The 26,125-nt window shown below is 49.0% G+C and overlaps 1 protein-coding gene and 1 long non-coding RNA gene across 3 annotated transcripts in view; one reads left to right on the forward strand and one right to left on the reverse strand.

Annotated features, from left to right (window-relative positions):
- The window catches only part of LOC135811202 (uncharacterized), a 191,971-nt gene that overhangs the window by 74,690 nt on the left and 91,156 nt on the right, over window positions 1–26,125 (forward strand). The window lies entirely within an intron of this gene.
- LOC135811198 (mitogen-activated protein kinase kinase kinase 7-like) overlaps window positions 1–26,125 on the reverse strand; it is a 139,468-nt gene that overhangs the window by 69,524 nt on the left and 43,819 nt on the right. For both annotated transcript variants that reach the window (XM_065324391.1, XM_065324392.1), the window contains exon 7: window positions 17,784–17,939. In XM_065324391.1, the coding sequence (XP_065180463.1) occupies window positions 17,784–17,939 (156 nt within the window). The remainder of the gene's footprint in view (window positions 1–17,783; window positions 17,940–26,125) is intronic.

The raw sequence follows: 26,125 nt of genomic DNA on the forward strand, positions 1-26,125 counted from the left end.
TTTGAAAACAATTGCCCATTTCACAGCAATTGATGTGAAGTGGGCATGGTATGAGGAGCAAAGTACGGATATAAAACAGTGTATACCAACCCTGAACCGGGTTTTCCTTTGCTCGAGATTTTGAAATTTGAAAAGAAAAATCTCGTAAAAGAAAACTACCCCACAAGTGATCCATCAGCTCAAACACGGAAACTCTGGCTTCGTCTTCACTCATTTTTCAGCGCATTATAGATCTTGTTTCATCTCCGGTCTCTGCCCCTCACACAATTTTCACTTCACATCAAAATGCATCATTGCCTGTGAAATGTGCAATTGCATGTCGGAGCTTCGAACTTCAACAATTTTAACAGTGCATATTTCACAGTGCATGTCAACAGGCCAGGCCACAAGATCCCAATTAACTGTGGGTCGCAGCACGGCTGGAAAAATTCCTTCCGCTTCCAAGCAGGACTTGAACCTGGTACCCTCTGTTTCTCAATCATGGTCTTAGACCATCCCACATTTCGTAATTGTCGGAAAGCATGATTCATGTTCTGGAGAGCCGACAGTCGTCGCAGAGCAAGGGTGTTGACGCTGTAATCAAAGCACAGCGAACATGTTTTTCATTTTCGTCCACCTGACGCAATGCGAAGAAGAGCACTGTGCTCACTGCTCGTCGCTGCTATTTTTTAGTTCAGAACTTAACAAAGCAGGACAATGGCACCCAGGAGCAAGAAGAGTGGAAAATGAATAGCAATAGCAGCTAGCGTTTTGAAATCATCCCCAAAACACCTGTCGGCATGCCAACATGTCGGCAAGATGTCAAAACTCCAAAATGCAGAGAGAGAAATTTGAAATGTTTGGCTTTGCCTGTGTTTGTTGCTTCGGGGCATCCTGGAGCGAGAGCGGAAGCGGTAATGAGTACCAGCGCTGCAGTACTACCGTGGTCTCCGCCGAGTGTTGGAGAAGGCATTCAGATAACAGCGAAGATGATCAGGGACACGGAGAAGCTTCTCCGCGACATACGACATTGCGTTGATCGACCTGCCACTTAGAACGGTTTCAGCGGTGATGAGTCGAGCGATGGTGACCCAGACTGAAATTCTACTCCCACTAATCTATTCTGTAGATATTGTAGATATGTCGAAGTGTTTCTCTTCGAAAAGAACCCTTCTGTTGAGCACAGTAACTCCTTGAAAAGTCATGTGAAAAAGTCACGAAGGTTTTGTTTCCGGAGGAAGTACGAGTGTCAGGGATATATTTATGACTCGGAAAACCAGAACACCCTGGCTGGAAAATAACACAATGGCCTAACACCAACCAATGGTGTGGCCACACGAAGCAAATTCAGGAAAAATATTCATAAATTCATAAATCTAGTACAGCGAGACTCCAGCACTGTCTGTCCTGTAATTACTTGTAATGCATACACCACTCAGATACTTGTAAAACAAATAATGGATTTGTACAGCAAAGTCACTGTATATGTTTGCACACATCCACACCATCATGACGTAGATGAACAAGCACACTGTCAGCATTGTTTCAGGGCTGTGTAGATGCTGGTACAGCAGCAGTCAATACTCCAGTTGCGAGCTCCTGCCGAATGTGGACTGACGCAGCAGGCATGGGATCTCTGAGATAGACGCACTGGAGCATAGACTCTTGTTTCCAGCCAACGACGCACAGGAACTCAGCTGACAGACCAGCAGCTGCAGCCAGCGACGATGCAGCGGCTCAGGTTGAATGCCCTTTGAACACCAACGTGTCAATGCCAGCGGTGGATAACACGGACACCAGCCAACGAGAAATCGTAGCAGCTGATACCGCACAATGTGGCTTACGAGCTAAGGTGAAGTACTGCTGAGTACCAGAAGGTCTTAAAGACTTTGTGTGTTCCACGTATGCTTCCAAGTAAACTACAGGGCAAGCTGCCTCCAACTGATATCTGGCTACGAAGACTCATCTGCAAGAGTGCTCTATCTTAGTTAATGCCCACAATTGCAGTGAGACACCTTCCGAAGAGAAACCAATGGAGTCGGCTGACAGATGCCGGAGCTCAGATGCCCCGAAATCACCCGTTATAGACAGTAGAAAGCACATGTTTAGCATGTGATTCTCCCAGGGACAGATCCTTCACCGGGGCCCGAGACTGGAGAGTGCCTAGCGGGATTGCCGGATCCCAAGTAACCGAATTGCAAGGCATAGGTAGATTTTGTTAATAAATTCCACACATCAACCGGGAGACAAGCGAGTGTTGTCCGGTCTCTTGGGCCCCCATCGGCTGCAGGGTATTGGATAGTGCAGAGCGGTAAACTCTGGTATGACTTCCCTACCGTCACTTGGTCCGTAAGGTACTGCAGGACAGTTGATTTGCCGGAAGATTCAAAACCGGATTAATGTCCATTTGACAGCACCACTAACACCACAGTGACCATGCTGATTTGTAATGTCTGCTCTGCCAAGAAGAACTGAGGGGCGACGACACATCTGCTGAAAGTTGTTGATGCTTCCATGCATGCCGGACAGCTGCCAAGAAACTAGGCGCAGCTGTCTTGCTTCCATGAGGGGTGGACATTTCCCTGCTCGTTCATGAGTAGCTCAGAGTGATGAGGCAGCATTATTGGTTGGTCGACACAGAGGCTCAGTAGGAGAAAAAACCATAGGACTCCTCTCCACATCGGGGCAGCTAACACACACTGAGTTACATTCTCCCTCTGAATCTTCCTCAAACACCTCGTTAAGAGGCAGAGCGGAGGAAGCAGGTACGCAGGTCGGGCCATGTGAAGCTGAGAGCATCGGTCCTCCACGATGTGATCTGGTTTTCACCTCATAAATCGGGGTAGCTGGACAGCCGTGCATGAAGGTAATAGATCCACTTCCAGAGGAAAAGCAAGTTGATTGGCTAGCCTCTGAAAGACTCCCCGGTGGAGCATCCACTGTGCTGCTCCCGTTTGCTGTTACCAAAAGTCTGCTTCCACATTCAATTCGCCTGGCCGGTGCTGGGCTCTGATGGTGATGTCCGTCTCCAGGCACCATTGCCACAGTTGTTGGACTGCGCTGTTCAGCTCCGGGCTTGTGATTCATCGCATTTTGTTGATGCACCATACAGCCGCCTCGTTTTCGATGTCGATGAACACTTGAGCAGACTGAAGATTGGTTGGTTGGTTGGTTTTATTTCACTTCGCACATACAAACGGGATGACGACCCAAAAAATGACGGCGAAGGCTAAGCGTAGAAGTGACTATGGAAGAACATAGTAAAAGCTATGGAAGCACCTAGTAAGAGGATAGGATACTAATAACTGCGAATAAACGGGGGGGGGGGGGGAGAGGATGTATCTGTGATACTACGTGAGGATTGCTGAACTTCACGGGGAGGGAGAGCAGAGCTATCAGCAGTAGCTCGAACTACTCCCAACAGGCTGTGGTATCATCAAGACTATGTGATGATTAGCTATATTGAAATAGAATAATGCAACGAAGGACTGAGAGAGGACGACTCGTCAGGAAACTACCAAGGAAAGACTGACCAGCAACAAGAGACATGCACTGTCGGTTATGGGCACGGTTACACACATGCATGCATAGTAAGAGTAGTATGCTGTAAGGTTGTACGCACGTCCATGCAAGGAGATGCAGTAGCATAATAAGAAACATGAGAGAAAAATATGTACGATGTACACAGGTACACCACACGCCCCTTCTGAGATAAACAAGCGGAAAATCGGAGCTGTTTTTCTCACATAAACGAGAAGGAAAAAACAGAAGTGAGAGAAAAGAAAGTAAACACTAATGAAGCGTGATACCAATACCAACTACTTGTAGCAAGAGTGTGAGCTACAGGTAGGTAGAGTCAAGCATAGGACTTAGATGCTGTGAACGAAATGTTCAAACGCTCTGGTGCCTGACGAGACCGTTGGCTACGATGAGGCTGCTGCACACAAGGCTGCTGCGGTGCTGCGGGCTCAGCCGGGGAGGTGTCTGCAGGCGGAGCAGGACGGGCTACGGCAGGGGCAGGCTTGAGAAAGCGACGGTTGCGCCAGTAAACACGGCTGCTGGGTAACTTCACCATATAGTCCCGGTTGCGACCAATGGCGACGACCACGCCGGTGGTGCGCCAGAGTTTGGTGCGCGGATCTTGGATGTCAACCCGCATGCCAATGCGAAGTGGGCACAGTGATCTGGCAAACTCATCATAAGGCTGTTCTTGGGTGGCAGACTGAGCGGCAGAGCGCTTGTCAACATCGGTGGCTTTGGCTTGCCAATCAGGAGCAAAGCTGAGATGATGAGCTGTCACGAAGGAGGACGATGGTCGACCAAACAGTGCTTGGGCTGGTCTCTGACCATTTTCTCGGGGGGAGTTGCGCCATTCTAACAATGCGCGTCTGAACTCATCAACGTCCAAGTTACCGTCGGACGTGGTCTTCAACACAAGGGACTTCATCGCTTTCACGGCGGCTTCGGCATAGCCGTTAGACTGAGGATAATGAGGTGAAGGCGTGGAGTGCTAAACTTGCCATCGGGTGCAAAATTCAGCGAAGCGACGTGATGAAAACTGCGGACCACTATCAGTAGTGAGGATGCTGGGGACACCGACGTCGGCAAACCAGCCACGGAACACACAGATCACATCGGCAGAAGATGCAGTGCGGCCGATCTTGGCGATGCAAGGCCAGCCAGTGTGACGGTTGACGTAAACCAGGTATTCCCACCCTTGACAAGAAAATAAGTCGGCACTGGTTGACTGGAATGGCAGGGTGAGACGGCGGTCAGCGTTGACACGCATCGGTTCCTTACACTGAAACGGAGCGTGCAAGCGACACTGTTCGCAACTGCAAACGACTTGGGCGATGTCATTAGACAAGTGTGGCCAGTGTACGACTTGTCGATCTCGACGCTGTGTGCGGTTGAGGCCTTGGTGGGAGGCATGTAGATTCTGGAGGACATGTGGGCGGAGGGTACGCGGGACAACATTTGCCTTTCAGGACAAGATCACCGTCGACTGAAAGATGCTCGCGGATAGTAAAGTATGGTTTCACAGCTGAGTGGACGGCGCGCTGATCATGAGGGAAACCTTCATGAACGGCTTGGAGAAGGGCCTGATAGTCATCATCGGCACAGGCAGCGTCCAGGAGCTCGCAGTGCCGGAGGTCTGCAATTCGGCCATCCTCGTCCTGGCGGAGACATGCTCTGATGGCTGGTGCTGAGAGCGCTGAGCTTTCACCGAATTCTTCCTCACTTGTTGGCTTGTCGACCGGGTTACGGGACAGTGCATCCGCAAACGCATTCTCTTTGCCCTTGCGCAAGTGCGCGACGAGTTGAAATGATCAGAGCTTCAGTGCGAGGCGTAGCAGACGTGGATTTTCTATCTGATCCAGGGTGTACTTGTTTAGAATCGGGACCGATGAACGGTGGTCAGTGAACAAATCGAATCGGATGCCAGACAGAAAGAGGGAGCACTTGTGGACAGCCCAAACCACAGCAAGTAACTCCAGTTCTATGACGGCATAACGTGTCTCTGCGTCGGTGAGAAAGCGGCTGCCATACTGCAGCATGTGCCACTGGGTATCTTGGCGTTGCCTTAACACGAACCCAAGTCCGTTCAGGGCAGAGGCGTCGGTCTCTAGCCGAAGGTCGTGACCAGCACGGTAGTACGAGAGAGTCGGCGGCGATATCAGTTAAGACTTTGTGGCGTTGAAAGCCGCGGTGTGGACATCTTCCCACACAAACTCATTCGTGGTCTTCAATAGCGGACGTAGCGGAGCGGCGAGGTCGGATATCCGTGGGGTGAATTCTCCACACTGATTCACCAGACCGAGGAAGGAACGGAGGTCGGTACGATTAGTGGGTAGGTTGAAGTGCTGAATGCCAAGAACCAGGCGATCACGCATGGTCTCGTCGTACCTGGTACGCTGTCCCTGCTGGCATTGGCGGCATACTCTGCTTGAACAGAAGTTGCAGAGTGCAGCTTCGCTGAAATCGCAGCAATTGTGGATTTCCCTGAGGGAAGTCAGGTAGTGATCGAAGGACACTCCATGCTGCTGTTGGCGGGCATAGAAGGCGATCCAGTCCAGCAGAGGGTTCTGCTGGCCGCGAATGTATGCCTGTACAGCCTGGATGACATCGTCGTCATTGTGGTAGTCAGCCAGAGGAATTGTGTCCTCACGAAGAAATCTCCGGAGGTCCTCGTCCAGGCACTGACAAACCGTTGCCACTCTGGTGGCATTGTCCTGGGAATCCAGGTGCTGGCACCGGGCGTAGTCCTGCCAAAGACCTTCCCATGCGGCAAACTCTGCTAGAGAGGCAGAGGCAAGTAACAGAGGGCGATCGACCGAAACTGGTCTCGCCGCAGGTATGCTTGCCGGTGGGGCTGGGGGTGGACGTTGCGGTGGTGGAGGTTGCGAAATGCTCCTCAAAGTTCGCTCCATGAGCTGTGTCAGGTGTTGCTCGCGGGTGGCGGCGGTCTCCATCTGCTGTCTCATGAGCTGGGTGAGGGCAGCAATGTCAGGGCTGAGTACCGGTGGGTCTGATTCCGCCATGCCGAAACGGAAATAATTTCAAATAATTTCACTTTATTTGAGAGACGAAGCGCCAGAGGTACTAAAGACCCAGACCTGAGAAAGACTAATGGAAACTGCTACTAAAACAAGTTCACTGCGCCATGTGGTATCATCAAGTCTATGTGATGATTAGTTATATTGAAATAGAATAATGCAACGAAGGACTGAGAGAGGACGACTCGTCCGGAAACTACCAAGGAAAAGACTGAACAGCAACAAGAGACATGCACTGTCGATTATGGGCACGGAGTACACACATGCATGCATAGTATCAAGAGTAGTATGCTGTAAGGTTGTACGCACGTCCATGCAAGGAGATGCAGTAGCATAATAAGAAACATGAGAGTGCAATTATGTACGATGTTAACGGGTGCACCACACAGGCGTATGGTACACATGCATGCTTAAACTCAGGTAGCCGGGTTATTGTGCGGACCTCACCAGGGAGAGCGTTCCACAACAGAGCATCAGCGACAGAAAATCTCCGCTGACCGCGGCGGCTACGGTTTGCCTAGCTTAGTAGGCTATTTGACTGCTGATGGCGGGTAGGAGTGCCTTGTGCCGGGGTTAGAAGCTGGGCGAGCACAGGGCTGGTGCGGGCGTGGATGCACCGCCAGATGGTGATCAATATTTTCTGCCTGTAGAGCTCGCTGACACGGTACAGGGAGTGAGCAGTGAGCAGCGGCTGCATGGCTGTCCGGGGCGGGTTGCCATCGATACAGCGGATGGCTCTGTTCTGCACGGTTTGCAGTCGTTTCAGTTGACCCTCTCGCTTTGCGGCTGAAAAGCAGTAGGAGCCATAAGCAGGTCGGGCATTATGACCGCCTTCATATACACCTGACGAGACGGTCTTGATAGGCTTCGGCGTGCCCACCACAAGGCGCCAATTTTCTTGCAACCTTGGTGAGCACATAGTGAATTTTAACATGTGTTATGTTCCACCAACTTGGATAGAATGAATCAATGTACATAAGGAAAGTGCCTTATGCACAGACTACATACACGTATTAGTGCTACAGACTACATGTTAGCGCTAGCTAAATGAGCGTGCCAATTGTATGAATAATGTGATACAATTGATTTCTGCCCCCCCCCCCCCCCCCAGTTGAATTCTCTAAAACGCAACTAAAGTACGATGGGATTTCAACTCAACTAACTCAATAAAACGCGAAAAGTTTTATTATTATGTCAGGATTCTAACCCAAACAGCTCAATTCTAACAATGCAATTCTTCGTAGTCAATTGTGGCTGTTCTGGCAGTGTCCTATGTTCCTTTTATTGCCATCCATCGCATGCAGGTCGAGTCAATCATACCGAAAGTTTCAGTATCTATGAATAAGACTGCCAGCGGGTTGATGTGATATCGAACCTATCAACTGGCCTTCTCTGCCTTTGACTGCGCCGCACCTGGGTTGCCTCAGTCAATGGGAGTGGGAGCTCCGCCGCACTTCTGGGGATGCTGGGCCCTGATGGCGCTTTAACAGGACAATCGCCTGTAGGCGGGGGGACATCTGGCCGGTAGGTTTGATATGGGCGCAGAAACCTTCTATTGCGCCAGTACACACGACCGCTGGTCAGTTTGACATAGTAGTCACGTCGCCTTCCAATAGCGACAATTTGTCCTTGCAGTGTCCACCGCTTGGATTGTGGGTCCTGAATGTCCACCGTCTCGCCGATCTTCAGGTTGCCCAGTGGTCTCGCGAAGGCATTATACCGCGCATCGCTCTGCTCTCGGACAGCCGAACCTGTTTCGTCAGCCTTGTCGGCTTTGGCCTGCCACTCCGTAGCAAACGTACGGTGGTTGGCGAACACAAAGGACTGTAGAGGTCGGCCAAACAATATCCGTGAGGGGCTGCGGCCGTTATCTCGGGGTGTATTCCTCCATTCTAGCAGTCCCCTCCTGAACTCATCCACGTTCAGGTCTCCTCCGGTGGTAGTCTTGGACACCAGGTGCTTCATGGCTTTGACAGCCGCCTCTGCAGTCCCATTTGCGTGCGGATAGTGGGGGGTGGACCGGATATGACTCACTTGCCATCGTTTACAGACCGCACTAAATTCCCTGGAGGTGAACTGTGGGCCACCATCTGTGACCAACTCCTGCAGCACTCCGACATCAGAAAACCACTGGCGAAGCGGCCGGATCACGTCCTTTGTTCTGGTGCCCGGTGCTAGACGATCAACACACGGCCAACCGGATAAATGATCCGTGTAGACGATATAGCTGTTTCCGCTGCAGCTGAAAATATCTACACTGGCACGTTGGTAGGGCAGGGTTGGCACTGGGTCGCACAGGAAGGGCTCATTTTGTTGCGACGATCGGTAGCGGCGGCATTGGGGCAGTTCCTGACCATATTTTCAACATCGTTTGACAGTCCTGGCCAGTACACAACTTGACGTGCTCTCTGCTCCGTTCGTTCCTGGTCCTGGTGTGATGCGTGAAGATCCTGCAGCACAGTGTGGCGAAGTGGCTTTGGTATTACTATCTGGCAACCCTTCAGAAGGATGCCGTTCTCAACAGACAAAGAATGCCTCACGGACCAATACGGCTGGATGCATTCCGGCAGCGGGTTCTTTGCGTTATGGAACCCCCGGTCGACAGTTTCAATGAGCTGTTGGTAGGCATTGTCGGCTTATGCTGCTTCCTGGAGCTGCGCTTCTTTGCAGCTTGAGAGAATAGGCTGCTGATCGTCGCCACAGAGGGTAGTAACCGACGCCACTCGACCGCAATCCTCGTAGGGCAGTTCCCCAATGGCAGTGTCCTCCTTAGTCGGCTGACCAATCGGCGAGCGTGACAGTGCGTCTGCGATAGCGTGGTCTTTTCCCTTGCGCCACAAAACCAGGTACTGGTACCCCTGCAACTTAAGCAACATTCGCCGAATGCGGGGATTTTCCATTTCCATCAGTGAGTACTTATTCATAATGGGAATGAGTGGCTGATGGTCGGTTATCACCTCGAATTTCGTCCCGGAGAGATAGACATGACATTTCTTCATTGCCCAAGCAATAGCTAGTAGCTCTAATTCTATCATCGCGTATCGTGATTCGGTATCTGAAATGAATCGGCTGCCACATTGAATCAATCGCCAATTTCCTCCTTGCAACGGTAGGAGTGCATAACCGAGACCGTTATTTCGAGAGGCGTCGGTTTCCAAGCGAGTGGGAGCACCAAACTCATAGTACGCCAGGGTCGGTGTTCGCAACAAGGAAGATTTGATATTCAACATTGCGGCATCATGATCCTGGTTCCAAAGGAACTCAGCATTTGCCTTCAGCAGACTCCGTAATGGCTGCATCAATTTGGCAATTTCATCGCTGAAATCACCGAATTGATCAACCAAGCCCAGAAATGAGCGGAGATCAGTGTGTGTAGTCGGGGTCGGAAATTGTCCCAATGCCGACGTTCTCTCTGGGTCCATACGCCATCCGCCTTCTCTGACGAAGTACCCGCAGAACTGAACCTCTGACTGAGCGAAAGCGAATTTCTTCTTTGAGAATGTAATGCCATTCTCTCGCGCACACTGCAAAACCGAACGGACACGCTTTACATGATCATTGAAGGTCGCGTCATGCACCAAACAATCATCTACAACCTTTGCAAAATTGCCGATGCCCTCAAATGCCTGATCCGTTCGCTGGTTAAACTCATCCACCGCCGCGACGAAACCCTGCGGATTTCGAAGGAAACGGTATCGCCCCCATGGAGTGATAAATGTGGTTAAATGACGCGATTCAGGTGCCGATGGTGCTTGCCAGTACCCATGAGGGGCATCAAGTGTGGTTAAGAAGCGGGCATTCTCAAGATTCGCAATGGCGTCTCGCGGGTGCGCATGGGGTGCATTGGTCGTTGAACCTGTGAATTGAGCTTAGTCAAGTCAATTGTGAGGCGCTTTTCAGCAGTGTTCTTTTTGTCAGTCAGCACGATTGGGTGGCACCAATCACAAGTGTCGCTCACTGGTTCAATGACTCTTTCCTTCACCATCTGATCAAGATGTTCCTTGACCTGATCACGGTAAACAAACGGAATTGCTCGAGCTCCGTTAACTCTGCATGGTGTGGCGCCGTCGTTGAGCTTGATAACCATCGGCGGACCTTTCATGGTAGGTACCGCGCCGTTGCTAAACACATCAGCGTATTCCTTAAGAATATTCTCTCGGATCAGTTCGACTTCACTCCGCTCCTCGGAGTTGGGCATTTAGCCGGGAGCAGGACGCAACAGAGATAGCGCACTTCTTGGCAAGTCTGCCGGAAGTATTCCGAGTTTCTTCAGACTCTGCCTCGATAGCAGCAGGCATTGCAACCCCTCATACATGTGGATCTGTGTTGCGATCTGACGATCACCGACCGACAGCAAAGCCGTGACCATGCCTATGTTCGTGAGGCGACCTCCATTGGCATTCAGAACAACACTGAGGTCCGGGGCAAGGTCACATTCCTTGCCTCCCAGTTTCCGAAGTCCATCCAAGTTTATTGCATCGATGTCACTGCCTGTATCGGGAAGCCATCTGAGCTTCGCTGCTGACCTTGGGTCATGGTTGTCCAGGTACGTTGGTATCTCGATGCGATCATTGTTGCCGCTGAAGTTTGCGACTTGCAGTCGCAAGTGACCAAGCTGGGGTGCATCCGCTGGGCATCTTCTCTGGAAAGGTCCCTTCTCACCACACGAATTGCAGGTCTTCTCTCGGGCGGGACATCGGGAGAGGGGGTGGGAGTCATATCCAAACTTAGGACACTTGGCTCTAGGCTGGTTGTCTCCCTCCTGCTTTCGAACGGGCGGTTTGCAACTCAGTTGTGGTTCATGACTGCGAGTAGAAGACGCACTGCTGCTCGACTGTGACTGCTTGCTCCGCTGATACCGAGTTTTGCGCAATGCCTGTGCACGGCTGACTTGCGCTTGTGGCATATCTTGCTGGGTGGCTTTGGCAGCTTCCTCAGCCCTGCATATCCGAACGGCATCCTCCAGCGTCAGGGCTGGGGTGGACAGAAGCCTATGCCTCGTGTCATCATCACGAATGCCAACCACAAGCCTGTCGTGCAATGTCTCCTGGCCTCTCCTCTCGACTCTCGACCAGCATTGGGCATATCGACGGAGGCTACGTGTGCAAGTAGTGCAGAACTCTCCAACTGTGAAGTCACAAGCCTTGTAAAGCTCCTTCAACACTATCAGGAAGGAGTCGAACAACTCATTATCGTCTTGTTTCAAATTGTAGAACTCCAATCTGTCCACTAAAGGGTCACAACGACGTCTTACAAACGCCTCGATGGCCCCGATGATAGCGTCATCATCGTCCTCCTCAGAAATACAGATTATGTACCGCTGGAGTTCCTCGTCTAAGGACTGTCTCAGTGCTGCCACTCTGGTTTCTCGGTCCTAGGACCTGAGGTGCTGGCAGCGTACAAAGTCCTCCCACGATTCTTTCCACGTCGTGAAATCTGCCAAGGTGGCGGTAGCGTCCGAAATTGGGCGTTCAACATTGATGGAGGTCTGCTTTGTGGGCTGACTTACCCTCTGGGGTTCTCTTGCGCCCTGGCTCAGCGCAGCGTCTAGCAGCGCCACCATTCGGTCATCCCGGGAAGAAGCCTGCTGTGCTTGATCAGCGATAAGTTGCGCCAATCGGACGAGGGTGTGGTCCTGCCTTGAAACTGGTTCACCTACGCTGTGGGCCAAGTCGCCGTCCATCTTGGTTGCTTCTCCACCTTCCGCGTCCATTGCTGCAATAGCACGTTGGTTCGGGTCACTGCGCCATGTTATGTTCCACCAACTTGAGATAGAATGAATCAACGTACATAAGGAAAGTGCCTTATGTACAGACTACATACACGTATTAGTGCTACAGACTACATATTAGCGCTAGCTAAATGAGCGTGCCAATTGTCCGAATAATGTGATACAATTGATCCCTGTCCTCTGAAGTACATACAATATCACACCAACATGGGTGTCCCAATCTAGGCGATTGTCAAGGTGAACACCGAGGTAGCGCGCAGAAGACCCGGAAGGGAGGAGACAATCGCCGCTTTTGACTGTTAGTTCCTGTATATGCTGCTGGGGAGATATAGTCAAAACCTGGCTCTTGGCGGCGTTCAAGATGAGGCCTCGAGACTTCAGCCAACCGTCCAGAGCAGTTGCCGCTGTGGTAAGGGTTCTAAGATCCTTTGCTAGTGATTGTAGACCAAATAAGGTTGCACGTAGTTCCAGGCTGTTGATATGAATATGCTTCTCCGCCATTGTCCAAAGGCCTGATGCATGGCGATGACCACAGACTGCTCCGCAGCCGACTGTTGATGCTGCATCCGCCTGCATGACCAAGTCTGGAACTGGCAGAGCAATACAGCGCCCGTTGAACCCCTCCAGGTGATGAAGCCACCAAGACAAATCCTCCAATGCTGCTTCGGAAAGCCGGAAGAATCGAGAGTGCTGCTGAGGAAATCAGCTCCAGGATGCTGGCAAGCCGTCGAGCTGTACCCTGCCTCTGGGCAATTTAGCTCCGGCAAGTTGTCAACATCCGATGGACCTTGTCCGTAGGTAGTTCTAATGTCATGGCTATTGAACTGATGTGGAATCCCAGAAATTTCAACACCTGTAATAGCTGAGGTTCTGACTTGCTGAAGTTTACCTGGAAACCCAGGGCCAGCAACAGATAAATGAGATTGGCCGCATGCTGCAACGCCTCTTGAAATGAGCCAGCACAAGCGAAAACCCAGGTAATGGACTTGGAGGGCGGTTTTGAGATTTCTATACGAGAGCTTTCAGAATTTCATGCAGAAACCAATAAAAAAAACCAGACTCAAAAATCTCAAAAAACACCATAGATACAGTCATTTGTCTGCACCTATGTCCTTGCCAAACATACGGAAAATGATGTTCAAGCGCAAACAATCCAGCGGTGTTGAACGAATAATTGATGGCCCAAGCAAAGCTGTCCCAATGAAGCAGATGGAGAGTATTATCAAATCAAGTGAAAAATACTGTACATATAGGTAACATGATATTGAGTCTTCTATACATCATAGCATCAAGAGACTCTTTAGAGTACATGAGGGCATCTACGCAAATAGGCGTAATCAAGAGCAATGTTACGCAACTGTGTAACTGAGCAATGGCACAAGTATATACACGAAAATAGAAACGAATGTGAAATGATCAAAGTGCCATGTCAGGCTGGTCGGCGAGGATGTTGTCTCACTCTGCAGATGCAGTAGGTGGCGCGCAAACTTCATCTTGAAACTCTGATGGAACATGCTCGCGAATGTGAGAAAAGAGGTACTGCTGCCTCTCTGCAGTCAGTCCTGCAGGACTGAGGACTTTCGGCAGACCAGCACGAAGCAAATCTTCTGCAGGCACTTTCAGCAAGGCAAGCCTCTGCTCAGCAGCATGAACATTCTCTTTGCAATACACTACACCAGGCTCAGCACTGGAAAAGCGCATGTAGTGAAGCTTGGAAATGCCGACCAAGGGCTTAAAGAACTGCATAAAGAACTTATCCCACTCACGCCACTCCAGATTGGAGCCAGGAATAAGCTGCGACTGATTGCATGCAGCACTACCATTCACTACATCAGCTAACTGGGCCATGCTATAGATATTATTGCGCCTATAGCTGCGTTTCAGCAAACCAAAGCAGCCATAGACCAAACATCTGGTGTGGCCTGTGATCATGAAATGCAGCTCAATACACTTATGCAAGCCAGACATACAGCGCCGTGCAAGGTAGGAAACAACAGTTTTATTCTTGTGATACAATTGATCCCTGTCCTCTGAAGTACATACAATATCACACCAACATGGGTGTCCCAATCTAGGCGATTGTCAAGGTGAACACCGAGGTAGCGCGCAGAAGACCCGGAAGGGAGGAGACAATCGCCGCTTTTGACTGTTAGTTCCTGTATATGCTGCTGGGGAGATATAGTCAAAACCTGGCTCTTGGCGGCGTGTTCAAGATGAGGCCTCGAGACTTCAGCCAACCGTCCAGAGCAGTTGCCGCTGTGGTAAGGGTTCTAAGATCCTTCGCTAGTGATTGTAGACCAAATAAGGTTGCACGTAGTTCCAGGCTGTTGATATGAATATGCTTCTCCGCCATTGTCCAAAGGCCTGATGCATGGCGATGACCACAGACTGCTCCGCAGCCGACTGTTGATGCTGCATCCGCCTGCATGACCAAGTCTGGAACTGGCAGAGCAATACAGCGCCCGTTGAACCCCTCCAGGTGATGAAGCCACCAAGACAAATCCTCCAATGCTGCTTCGGAAAGCCGGAAGAATCGAGAGTGCTGCTGAGGAAATCAGCTCCAGGATGCTGGCAAGCCGTCGCGCTGTACCCTGCCTCTGGGCAATTTAGCTCCGGCAAGTTGTCAACGTTCGATGGACCTTGTTCGTAGGTAGTTCTAATGTCATGGCTATTGAACTGATCTAGAATCCCAGAAACTCCAACACCTGTAAGAGCTGAGGTTCTGACTTGCTGAAGTTTACCTGGAAACCCCTGGGCCAGCAACAGATGAATGAGATTGGCCGCATGCTGCAACGCCTCTTGAAAATGATCCAGCCATGATGAGTACATCGTCCAGGTACACGACCAGACGTACACCCTGTTGGTGGAGACAGGTGATCACTGAGTTAAAGGAGCTTGGTGAACTGCCGTGGAGCATTATAAAAATGGTGGTATTGCACAAACCAGTTCAATTCCCGCAGGTCGGCCACTGGGCGCATCTTACCGTTCTTTTTCGGTGCACACAGTGGGCTGAGAAAGCCAGGTGTGCCAGGGGCACCTTTTCCCCGGCATTTTTTTCTTGCAGTGCTTCCACTTTCTCTGTCACCACTGCTGTCAAATCTTAGGACATCTTTCTGGGTAGTGGCTTCCACCACTGGACTGGTTCCTGACTGAACTCCAGGCAAAACCTTCGCACATATTGCGTGACTACTGAGTCTTCGGTCAGCTGACGCCAGCGTCTGGTCTGACCACCAATTAGGCCGCTCGGACATCCCTGGACCTCCGAGGCGGCCAACCTCCAGTCCAAACCCCACTTGGGTAACTGGCTGCATCCACACTGCAGTTCTGGTGGTAGTACCTGCAAGCACATCTCTAGAAGGAAACGTATTAGGCGCTGTTTGGCTTCGGAGGGCCGTGCTTGCTGTCGGGCTGTTGGTGTGACCGGGGTTGACACTGCGGCTTCTTGGAGTAATGTGGACGGTGAGGGACATGGCTTGCGGAGGTCCGCCCATTCCTGCGGGCTCCTCTCCCTCAAAAAAATGGCACAGGGGAAGCCTCCGAAGCCTTGCAGCATTTGGTATTGCTATTCCTCTTGTCTTGTTCGAAGCTTGGTGGCCGTCTGTCTTTTCCAGCCACATGGCCATGACTTGCATCGGCCCAGGCATTGTCCGGTTCCGCTCACTTAGTTATCTGCTCGTTCTGGGCAGAGCCAAATATTGACTAACCAGGGTTAGCAAGATCTGCTGGGGCTAGGATAGAGAGCTTGCGGTGGGTCTTAGATAAACGGATGGAACGTCGTTTTATGGTGAGTGCCTGTTTAACATCTACCGGGAGACGCAGTGCCGCCGTAGCGGCCTCCTGGATTCATCATCTGCTGAACTTGCTCACCGACGTCAGGGTTTTGCTTGTACCTCAAGAATGAAGCACAATGGGATCCACCACATTCAACAACTTCGGCTGCGTCAGGTACTGAGGTCTATCCGGCCGAGCCTCTGAACGAGGTGGCTTTCTGTCAGCAGAATATACAATGCGGGCGACTTGCGCATCCAAAGCCAGGACTAATGCAGCGTGAGTGTCCGGGCGAGGGCAGCGGCGGGAAAATGCCTGCCCGGATTTGCGTCGGAGTTCTGAGGGAAGACATGACTTGGGAAGCTTGGCAGTTTCGTACGAAACATATCGGGTAAACCCTTTCTCCTCCTCATCCCCGTCATCCACTGGCCAGTCAGTAATGTGACCCACACAGCAGACTCCAGACTATGTGTTCTACCAGACTGAGAGTCCAAATCATCAGTTGCCACACCAGATAGCGTCGTACAAGCGACAGGTGGCTTGATTGTGCCAGACCTGCTGGATCTTCAGGACCACACAGGTTTGAGGGAAGAGGTTGTGGTCTAGGTGGCTCTCTCGTCGTGGACCGAGCAGCAAGTGGCTTCAGGGTGGGATTATTTACCAGGTCGCCATCAACGAACCCGCCACGCGTATGCTCAAGACCGGCTCCAGAAGCCTGAGCGGGCAGAGTAGACCTCACCAAAGAGGACTCAGCCGATTGTGAAGGAACTGGGATCAGGAGTGGATCAGTTTCCGGGGTACATGTACCATCCACGATCCGCGAGTCATGCTCTTGCCTAGAGTTGGACTCCAAATTTCACCGCCGCATCGACTATTGTGGCATTCCAAAGATGCCAAACGCCTCTCGAGTGGGCGCAAGGCTTAGCCCAGAGCTCTCTGGACTAGCGAAAAAACATCCTGAGGTGCGCATTCCATACCAAAACTCAAAACAGCAGAAATTTTTAACGAAGCATTTCCTCGAGCAAAGAAAAAAAGATGAAGAAGCTAGACAGGAAAAGGACAAAATGTTTCGAGTTAGGACAAACTGTCCACCAACGTAACCAGATCTTATCCAGTCAGCGAGTGCGACAAAATGGCACAAAACTGACAAGGACTAATGAGACATTCGGCGACCTGACACCTAGCTCCAACACTTCTCCAAGGCGCAAACCAACAACCTTCCAACTTGGAAGGCTCAGGTTCGGAAAGGTCCAAGAAGGTCCAAGACACTTGCTGACTGTATAGGATCTGGTTACATTGGTGGACAGTTTGTCATAACTCGTAACATTTTGTCCTTTTCCTTTCTTCATCCTAACTATATTGGCTCACCATCCGAGTTCAAAGAAGCTAGAGTTTCTGCGTTTGAGCTGATTGATCACCTGTGGGGCAGTTTTCTTTTACGATTTTTCCAGCAAAGGAAAACCCGATTTCGGGTTGGTATACACTGTTATATCGAATCCCAAAGCTCCGATATGAAAATTAAGAGTATGGGGATCCAAGAGAATGTTTCACACCTTTCAATGGTATGATGGCTTTTAGGAGAGGAGAAACTATCATAAGGAAATGTGGGTTGATAACACTATCTACCAGACCAATGACTTCCTGTAGAGCAATACAGCAGCTGCAGTTTACATGTCTTGCTATACATCAAGAAGATGATGAAAATTGTGTATTGAGATAGATCTCTGTGCTGGTTTCTATAGACTAACCTTCACCCGATGATTGTTGAAATCAGCAATAAAGACCTTTCCATCGTTGCTGATTGTGATACCACGTGGACTCTTGAGCTGCACCCTGCCATTACCCTCGCTACCAAATGATGTACAGTTATTGTGGATGGACCTATAGTGATTTTGTATAGCAACCTGTACATAGACAGTAGAGATCATATTCATAACTTAACAATCCTGTCCAGGTGAAAATCATACTAGCTTGTTGGCCAATCAGTATTCATCATACAATCTGTTCACAAAATGGGAGAAAAATGAACAATGTTCAAGAAGTTATCCAGGTGGTCTTGTTTCATTACGTATTGTCTTAACAAGGAACACATATCAAGAAACGGTGTAGGAATTCACTGCCCAGGAAAACAAAACACTTCAAAAAGCTCCGCGGTGTAAACCAGGCTGAGTAGTATTGGTCAATTCTTCAGCTTTTCACTTGTCATTGCGATCAGGCTGAGCCCTATTCCCCCAGTGCTGTATTGATGAGGCCACAAAGCACAGAACCGTTGTGTGTGTGTGTGTGTGTGTGTGTGTGTGTGTGTGTGTGTGTGTGTGTGTGTGTGTGTGTGTGTGTGTGTGTGTGTGTGTGTGGCGGAACCGTTGGGGAGACCCAGTACTGATGTCTACACGTGTGTGCGTTTTTGTCTGTGTGTGTGTTTGTGTGTGTGTGTGTGTGTGTGTGTGTGTGTGTGCGCGCGTGCGCATGCGTGCATGCGCGAGTGTGTGTGTGTGTGTGTGTGTGTGTGTGTGTGTGTGTGTGTGTGGTGCCAGCTAGTTCGGTTTGTGGGTACACTTATGCCTGATTGTGTTCGGTGTGTTGCCAACGGGCTCGGCTGCTTGAAGGTGTAATGTTGTATCTGCCACCTTTTTTGAGTCCAGGGGTCATATACTTTCTATTTTAAGTATGCATATATGTTAGCCCATAGTTTTGTATACTTTTGGGGATTTCAGGGTGATTTCCCCGAAGTTTGGGGATTTCAGGGGGTGTCGGCCGTTGGGCGGTTCAGTAGCCAATTGAGTCATCTTTCCAAGATTCCTTTTGGGTCCCTCTCCCCTCTCCCGGGGAGACCCACGTGACCAGTTTTGGCTGTGCGCAACAAGTACAAGTACAAGGGTGTGTGTGTGCATGTGTGTTCGTGTGAGGGGGGGGGGGGGGCTGGTGGTGAACTTACGTCCTCCGGAAACGAAAAATTCGTGACTTTTTCACGTGACTTTTCTGTGTGTAATTCTGCTCGAAGAAAGTGTATTATTGGAAGGGAAATACTTCAACACTGTCAATGGACATGATTGTATTCATAAATCTGCAAGATCGATTGATGGGAATAGAGTCTCAGTCTAAGTTGCCATTGGTCGATTCATCACCGCTGGAACCAACCAAAGTAGCAGGTCGATCTACGTGTTGATCCCAATGCTGCTTGTTGTTGTTGTTGTTTCTTTATTTAACTTCACCATATGAACAGGCAAGACTGCCTTCTCACCGGGGCTATTGGCCCACGACTCTCACAATATGATGAAAATGTTTAAAATGTGTATGAAGAAGAAAGGAACGGAAAAGAAGATGAAATGTAAGGAAAGAAAACAGTAGTTATTAATTTTATGAAGGGGAGGTGGTAGGAAATGGGTATTATCATAGTTGATGAGAGAAGTTTGATATCAAATATTCTTGTTCTATAGACTATTTAGTACGGGCATTTCAAGAGAGTCATGCATGGGCAAGGCAGGATTTGGACTAGGATAGAGGACAAGAACATAATTGATGAGCATCTGTTCAGGCAGAATCTGTGAAGAAGACATAGTAGGCACAACATCGGAGAGCTAGTTGAGGATGGAGATAAGGTCATAGCCAGACAGCAATGCTTGAAACGTGTGGCGTGCGTCGCAAGCGCGAATATCAGCAGGGAGAGAGTTCCATGTGGTACTGCCAACAAAGGCGATAGAGCTACGGCCTGAGAGACCAGGTAGGAACGGGACTCTGAGCAGCTGGCTGACCTGACCACGCATGACACAGCTTCTGTCCACATCCGTGGCAATGAGGGAGTAGTAGGATGTGAACAGTGAGCTGGCTCTGCCATGAAGGCAGCGGAAGACGAAGAGAAGCAGACGTTGCACGTATAACTGGTGGAGCTGAGGCAATGATATTCTGACAAACAGGGGAGCAGTGGTGGTCCTTCTGGGAAGTTAGAAGATGGCTCGTATGCCAGATTTAACAATGCGTGTCAGTCGATGTAGCAGCAGTTTGGATAGAGCGGGAAAGAAACAGTTGGAGGCATAGCAGAGAACAGACTGGATCATACTCATGTACCAGGCCCGCCGGACATTTCTCCGCGTCCCAGATCGTCTTCGCTGTTACTAGTACTTCAAAGTATATGGTTTACACATGTGCCTTCCCTAGCATCGCTCTTCGTAAGTAACGCTCTTTCTTTTTTCTTCTTCATTTTCATTTTTTGATTTGCATTTTTGTTCTCGGTCCGTGGTTGGTTTCATCTTTACTTCTTTTTTATTGGCTATTTTCATTATGTGACATGAAGTGCAAACAGTAAATAAATAAATAAATATCTAGGGGGAGACCGCGGTGACGCTGGTAGTCATCGCCTCTGCGAGGGTGCCCCGGAACGACGACGCGTACAGGAAAAGCCGAACATTTTGCATGTTATCTGCATTGTAGTCGTGCCATCACTTCACAACTGCAACTTGTATGCGACCAAGGAGACATCGGAGTGGAGGCTGCTGAACAGAGCAAGATCTTCCACGTTGAATACGCGGTAGCGGGCGACGACTTCGATTTTGCACTTTTTAGCTTTGCTGTGCTGAACGAAGTGAGTCACTTCTTTGCGTAATGGAGTTTTGACATCCTGCTGACCTGTTCGCACTTTGGCTGGTGTTTTCGGGGATGACGCAGATTCCAAAAAAAGCTAGCTGCTATCCCTGTCATACTATTCTTGCTCCTCAGTACCTTTGCCCTTCTCTTTCTCATTGTGAACCAAAAACTGTAAACGACGAGCAGTTAGCCCAGTTCTTTTGTTGCATGGCAATGTGCCTGTTGGACAAAATGCAAAACATTGTCACTCCCATTGCTTTACAGCACGACATCCTTGCCTTGCGATGACTGTCGTCTTTCGAGAATGTAAATCATGCCTTCCTATGGTTCCAATAATGTCATCTGCCTGTCTTTTATGCCGAGAGAGCCACACAGAGAGCAACAGAACAGGAGCGAAAATTAGTCAAAAAAAGTCGGAGAAAGTACCAACATGGTTGTCATTAAAATTCTGAAATTGGTCCACTTAGCGCAACCTTAGTCTCGTCCTGACGTTTCCTTCATTCTCCTGGGTTTTTAACAATAACCAGTGCATGTCGAAGTAGGTGGTGTTATGTGTGTGCAGCAAAATATCGAGAAAAAAAGACCAACAAGTAGGAATTCATTGGTCAGAAAAAATACGTCAAATAGTTGTGGAGTGTAAACCACTTTGAGTAGTAGCGTACTTGAGCGATAAGTGCACAATTTTGTAATGTCCACCACAGATAGGGCACTATTCAAGATAGGGCACTATTCAAGATAGGGCACTATTCAAGAGAGGGCAATATGTTAAAAGCAAAGAAAGCAACGAAACAGAGCCTAAAGTTTACTGCAACCAATCAAAATCAAAAGAAAGGGCAGCAAGAACTGTGATTTTGATTCTGAAACTACCAATTCAATGACATGGACAAAAGCAGTATCAAAGGATCACCAAACTTGCACATGAGCTTGCTTCCAAGCCGGCAGGGTGGGGAGGGTGGGGGAGGGGGGGTGGGGGTGGCATTATACAAGAGACGGGTTTCTTTTTTCACTGGCTCTTAGAGACTGGTGCAAATTCGAGATAGGGCTCTAATCGCGAGAACACGATAGTGGTCAATTCTTCAGCCTTGCAAGCTGTTGCATGCTGCAGTCCCAGGACAACTTAGTACGGCTTCTGTTGTAGTATCGCTATCATCGTCTCCGGCAATGGGCGTCAAAGATTAAAGTTATGCAAAACTGCGACAACAAGGCACAATCTGACAGTGGTACTGAGACATTCGACGACCAGACACCTAGCTCCAACACATGTACCAAGCACCAACCAACAACTTTCCAACTTGGACGTCTCAGGTATGCAAAGTTCCAAATGAATGGAGTTAAAGTGCAGCCAAGATATGCACAAGCTATGTTGCGGGGTAACAAAGACTGCCGAACATTACAGGATGATTAGTGAGACTAGTAAGATAATTAGACGTACCGATCATACTCCAACTTGAAGACGCAAAGTAACAGACAACCCAACCCGAAGGTATGTAATAATACATGAAGAGGGGAAGCCAAGCGAAGACGATTTCTTGTTTTTACAAAGATCACAGCTCACAGGCAAAGACAAAAAATTGCATAGTGGGAGCATAGTGTTGGTGAGGCTTTTTGCCCTCAGCCGACCTGAGGTCTTGACGTCATGGGAATTGTGACAAACATGCAGAAAAGTTCCTACATCACTTCACGTTGGTGCAAATATAATGGGTAAGTTACTAACTTGAAGTTAGGGTTGGTTTGAGTATTGCCGGTGCGCGATGGGAGTCACCAGCAGTGAGCCTCTTGCAAAAAAAATGATCGCAAGGCAAAGGCGGCAAAGTTGGGCAGTGCTCAACTCTTGCGATTTGCTCCAGCATTGATCAAGTGCAATTTTGACCGAAGGTGGTTTGTGAACCGTTCGCACCGGGGACCATCGGTGCCGAGAGCCAGATTTTGTCAAAATTTCAAACCAAGGCTCGTCCTAATTTTTTCCTAAATTGAAGGTAAAGATGAGATTTGCCATTATTGTAGTCGCTTCAAGATCGCATAGCAAGTCAGCATACCAACCCGTCCTTCACGGTTGCTCTGCTTGTCAGTTGTGCAACTTATGAGACAAAATATAATTGAAAGTAATAAAAAATGTGAAGGATACATTGGCAAGTTATTGTAACATCATCGACGTTTGCATGCATAATTTCGACAACATCTCTTACTAGACTGCAATAAAAGGTGTAGAAGTAATTTCATAATCTCCAGTAAAAGTTAGCACCGAGTGACCATCACTAAAAGCCCTTGAACTACTGAAGAAACAGGGAATTCAAGATTCAGTTGACTAACCTGTGGTACCATTTGGGCGCATTATGTACTACTTTGTAGTAGATTCGGTACTCGAACCGTATGACGACGGATCAGGAGCTGGCTCACCGCCCGGTCGGCGCCAATTTGGCTGATATGAACCAACCCTTAGGTAAAATTTTAAAAAGATATTCCACAGATGTACGTTTCTCCGTATTGCTGGTGACGGCTGAACAGGTGTGCTTGTCTAAAAATGTATCGTGACCTTAGGAAGGCTGTTGGTCATTCTTTCAGCATTTAGGCTCCTCCTCTTATACATCAAAAATTATTTCCTTCATCCGTTAAGGCAAAATTTCGTTGCATTTTTTGTGTTCTTGTCATGATATTTCGGTTGGCATTAGACATTAATATGTCCGTCATCCATCTCCTACATAAGGTATCAGTGGTGTTGTCCATTGATCTTACAGGCATTTGAACCTCCGAGAGCATGGAGTCCTTTCGAAAAAATTGGTGAAGCATAACCGTTTCTGGACAGGATATCACCAGAACACAACTCCCATCCAGGCGCATGACACCAAAGTGTGAAAATGAGAAGCAGTTTGAAAGGCCGTGTGGCTTGAAGAAGTGCCCAGAAGCCGGCCAGCCACTGCTGTACCAGCACAATGGTGCAGTTCCGCACACAGCCAAAATCAACACGCGTGGATTTGTTGGGCAGGGGAAATCAAAAGCGTTCGACATTAAGGTTTTTGTTCAGCCAGCGGAAAGTCCCGATCTCAATGTCGACGAATTGGTGTTCTTCCACAGCCTGTAGACAGACGTGTATGTATGGCTTCTTCCATGTCATTCTGGAGCGTGGCGGAGACCACAACTACCAGCGCCACAGCAAAGGTTGTGAAGCTCACAGTTGGAGCAAAGAACTTGGCGATCTCCATGAACAAATCGTGTCTCGGCAATTTGTAAAGGCTGCGGAACAAAAGCTGGCAGCGCTGGAGGTGAAAGTCAGCAGGATGCAGACTCGATGTCATCAGGGAGTGAGTCGTCATCAGATTCAGACGAAGAGTGAGGCTGGACTACTTTAATTGAAATGAGCCGGGTGACATCTGCAAATAACTATCTCAGATATGCTGTTTTGTTTTCCACTCTGCAAAGCGTGTTTGCAGCCATAGATCGCTTTGGACCCAACTGGAAAAAATCAAAGAAGTTTTGTTGAACGGAGGAAGTACTTGTCTTATCTTGTAGTGCTCTGGCTCCTGATCACGATGGTCTTATTCATTTTTCTCTGCGGTGACTGGAGGTGGGTGAAAACTTGAAATGAAGGTCCCCAAAATTGTCCCGAAGTACCGAGTGACGTCACGCCGGACTTGACCACCACGAGTACATTCGTCGCCAAAAACGAAGTCCAGCCCGTATGCTGGTGGATCGTGCCAACTGTCCGATGTACAGTGCATATGTGCCTTCTGAACTCGGACACTGATGTGTACGTTGTACACAATGAGAACGTCAAAAAGGGACAAAACAAACAAAAGTCGACAGCAGTATGTCGCACTGGTACTTCCTTTGCAAAGCTCCAGTTAGCTCTTTGTTTTGTTTCTGATTGCAAAGGAGTATAAGGATGTTTGTTTGGTGTTAGTGTGACACATACCTCATACTTGTAAATTATTTTGTTGTATCAAAGGTGGCGATGCAGCCCGCGCGGCTCTGAAATGAAAGACGTCGGAGCTTGTCATCTCCGTTTTCCCCAACTAGGGGTGTGAACGGGTAGCAGGGTACCTGTGCTACCGGTAATCAGAGCGGGTATTCAGGTTCCAGTTGGTTCCTGAGAACCCAATCGGGTAGTGGGAGTACTTTGTTTTTGCAACGGTGCATGTGAGAAGCATGGCTATGTGCTTAGTGTAAACTTTCTATGTAGCACAAGTGCACACTCACAGTACAAACGATGTCAAAAATACCCGATAGGGTACCCGTGCTACCCGGATGGAAATACCCGAACTCGTTACCCGACCAAACTCCTACCCGTTGCAGCCCTATCAGCAACATCGACAGATGAATCGCCTCCACGTAGCTACATTGCGTTCCTTTGAGGCTCAGGTTGTTGGGTTTATAGCCTGCCGGAGGTGTACTGTTGTCTGCACTCGCACTCATCATCGTGTTGTTGCTCACATGAAAAGTTTAAAACATAGACGTACTTTTGTGCCCACAGAATAATACTAAGATCTAGGAAGAAGTCAAAAGGTGAACGCTCGGCTCCTTTTTATTTTGATTTGGCTGCTGCACGTGGGTCTCTGCCTCTTTGGTATTCTCCTTCTGTACGACGTACCCATATGGCCATTTGTGTTGGATCATGGAGTTCAGAAGGCACACATGCACCGTACATCATGGTACATTGGAACAGCTAACTCGATCGACCAGCACATGGGCTGGACTTCGTTTTTGACGACGAATGTGGAGGTCAAGTCCTGCGTGACATCACTCGGTACTTCGGGACAATTTTGGGCACCTTCCTTTCAAGTTTTCACCCACTTCCAGTCGTCGCAGGGAAAATGATGAAGCACAACATCGTGATCAGGAGCAAAAAGACTACAAGGCAAGACAAAGAAACATTTTGGTGAATACAAGCCTGATTTTCAAGATGCACTGTTGGCACACAAGTCTGGTTTGAGCGTTGCCATACGTAGAAATACCTGTCTTATATAGAAGCCTGTCTCATGTAGAAGCCTGCAAAAATTCTCCCCAAAATTCATCTAAGCCCCGGCTTTTATACACCGTCACGCGGAATTATGCATCTATGAGCGACATCTACAGAACCTGCTGGTAGAGTAGGCGTGTACACAAGTCTTGTCTAGGGCACGTTTTTTCTTCTTTTTTTCAGCTCCAGTAAAGCTGCATGTTTCATTGCAAAGCCGTCCTCAATTGTTGTGTTCGTTTTTCAAACGAATTGGACATTCAATGAAGAAAGCAGCAGACATAACAGCCTGATTGGATTTTCTTGTGGCATAGGACGGCCACACAGAGACACTTTGAGATTTTCTCAATATAAAATGCCGTATGTACGATACAGACTTCAATTTGTGTGATATCATAATTGTTCGTGATCTACCACATCGAGCAGAACGGGTTCCAAACACACGCTTACCGATGGCTAGGCTGCCGACCTGACTGGACAAATGATCCCTGGCTTCACCAGACGCCAGAAGTCGGAAACCATGTCCTTTGCCACAACGTCCATCTCCAAAATGAACTC

This window comes from Sycon ciliatum, chromosome 3 (assembly GCF_964019385.1).
Source record: "Sycon ciliatum chromosome 3, ocSycCili1.1, whole genome shotgun sequence".
In the NCBI taxonomy this organism is placed as follows: Eukaryota; Metazoa; Porifera; class Calcarea; order Leucosolenida; family Sycettidae; genus Sycon; species Sycon ciliatum.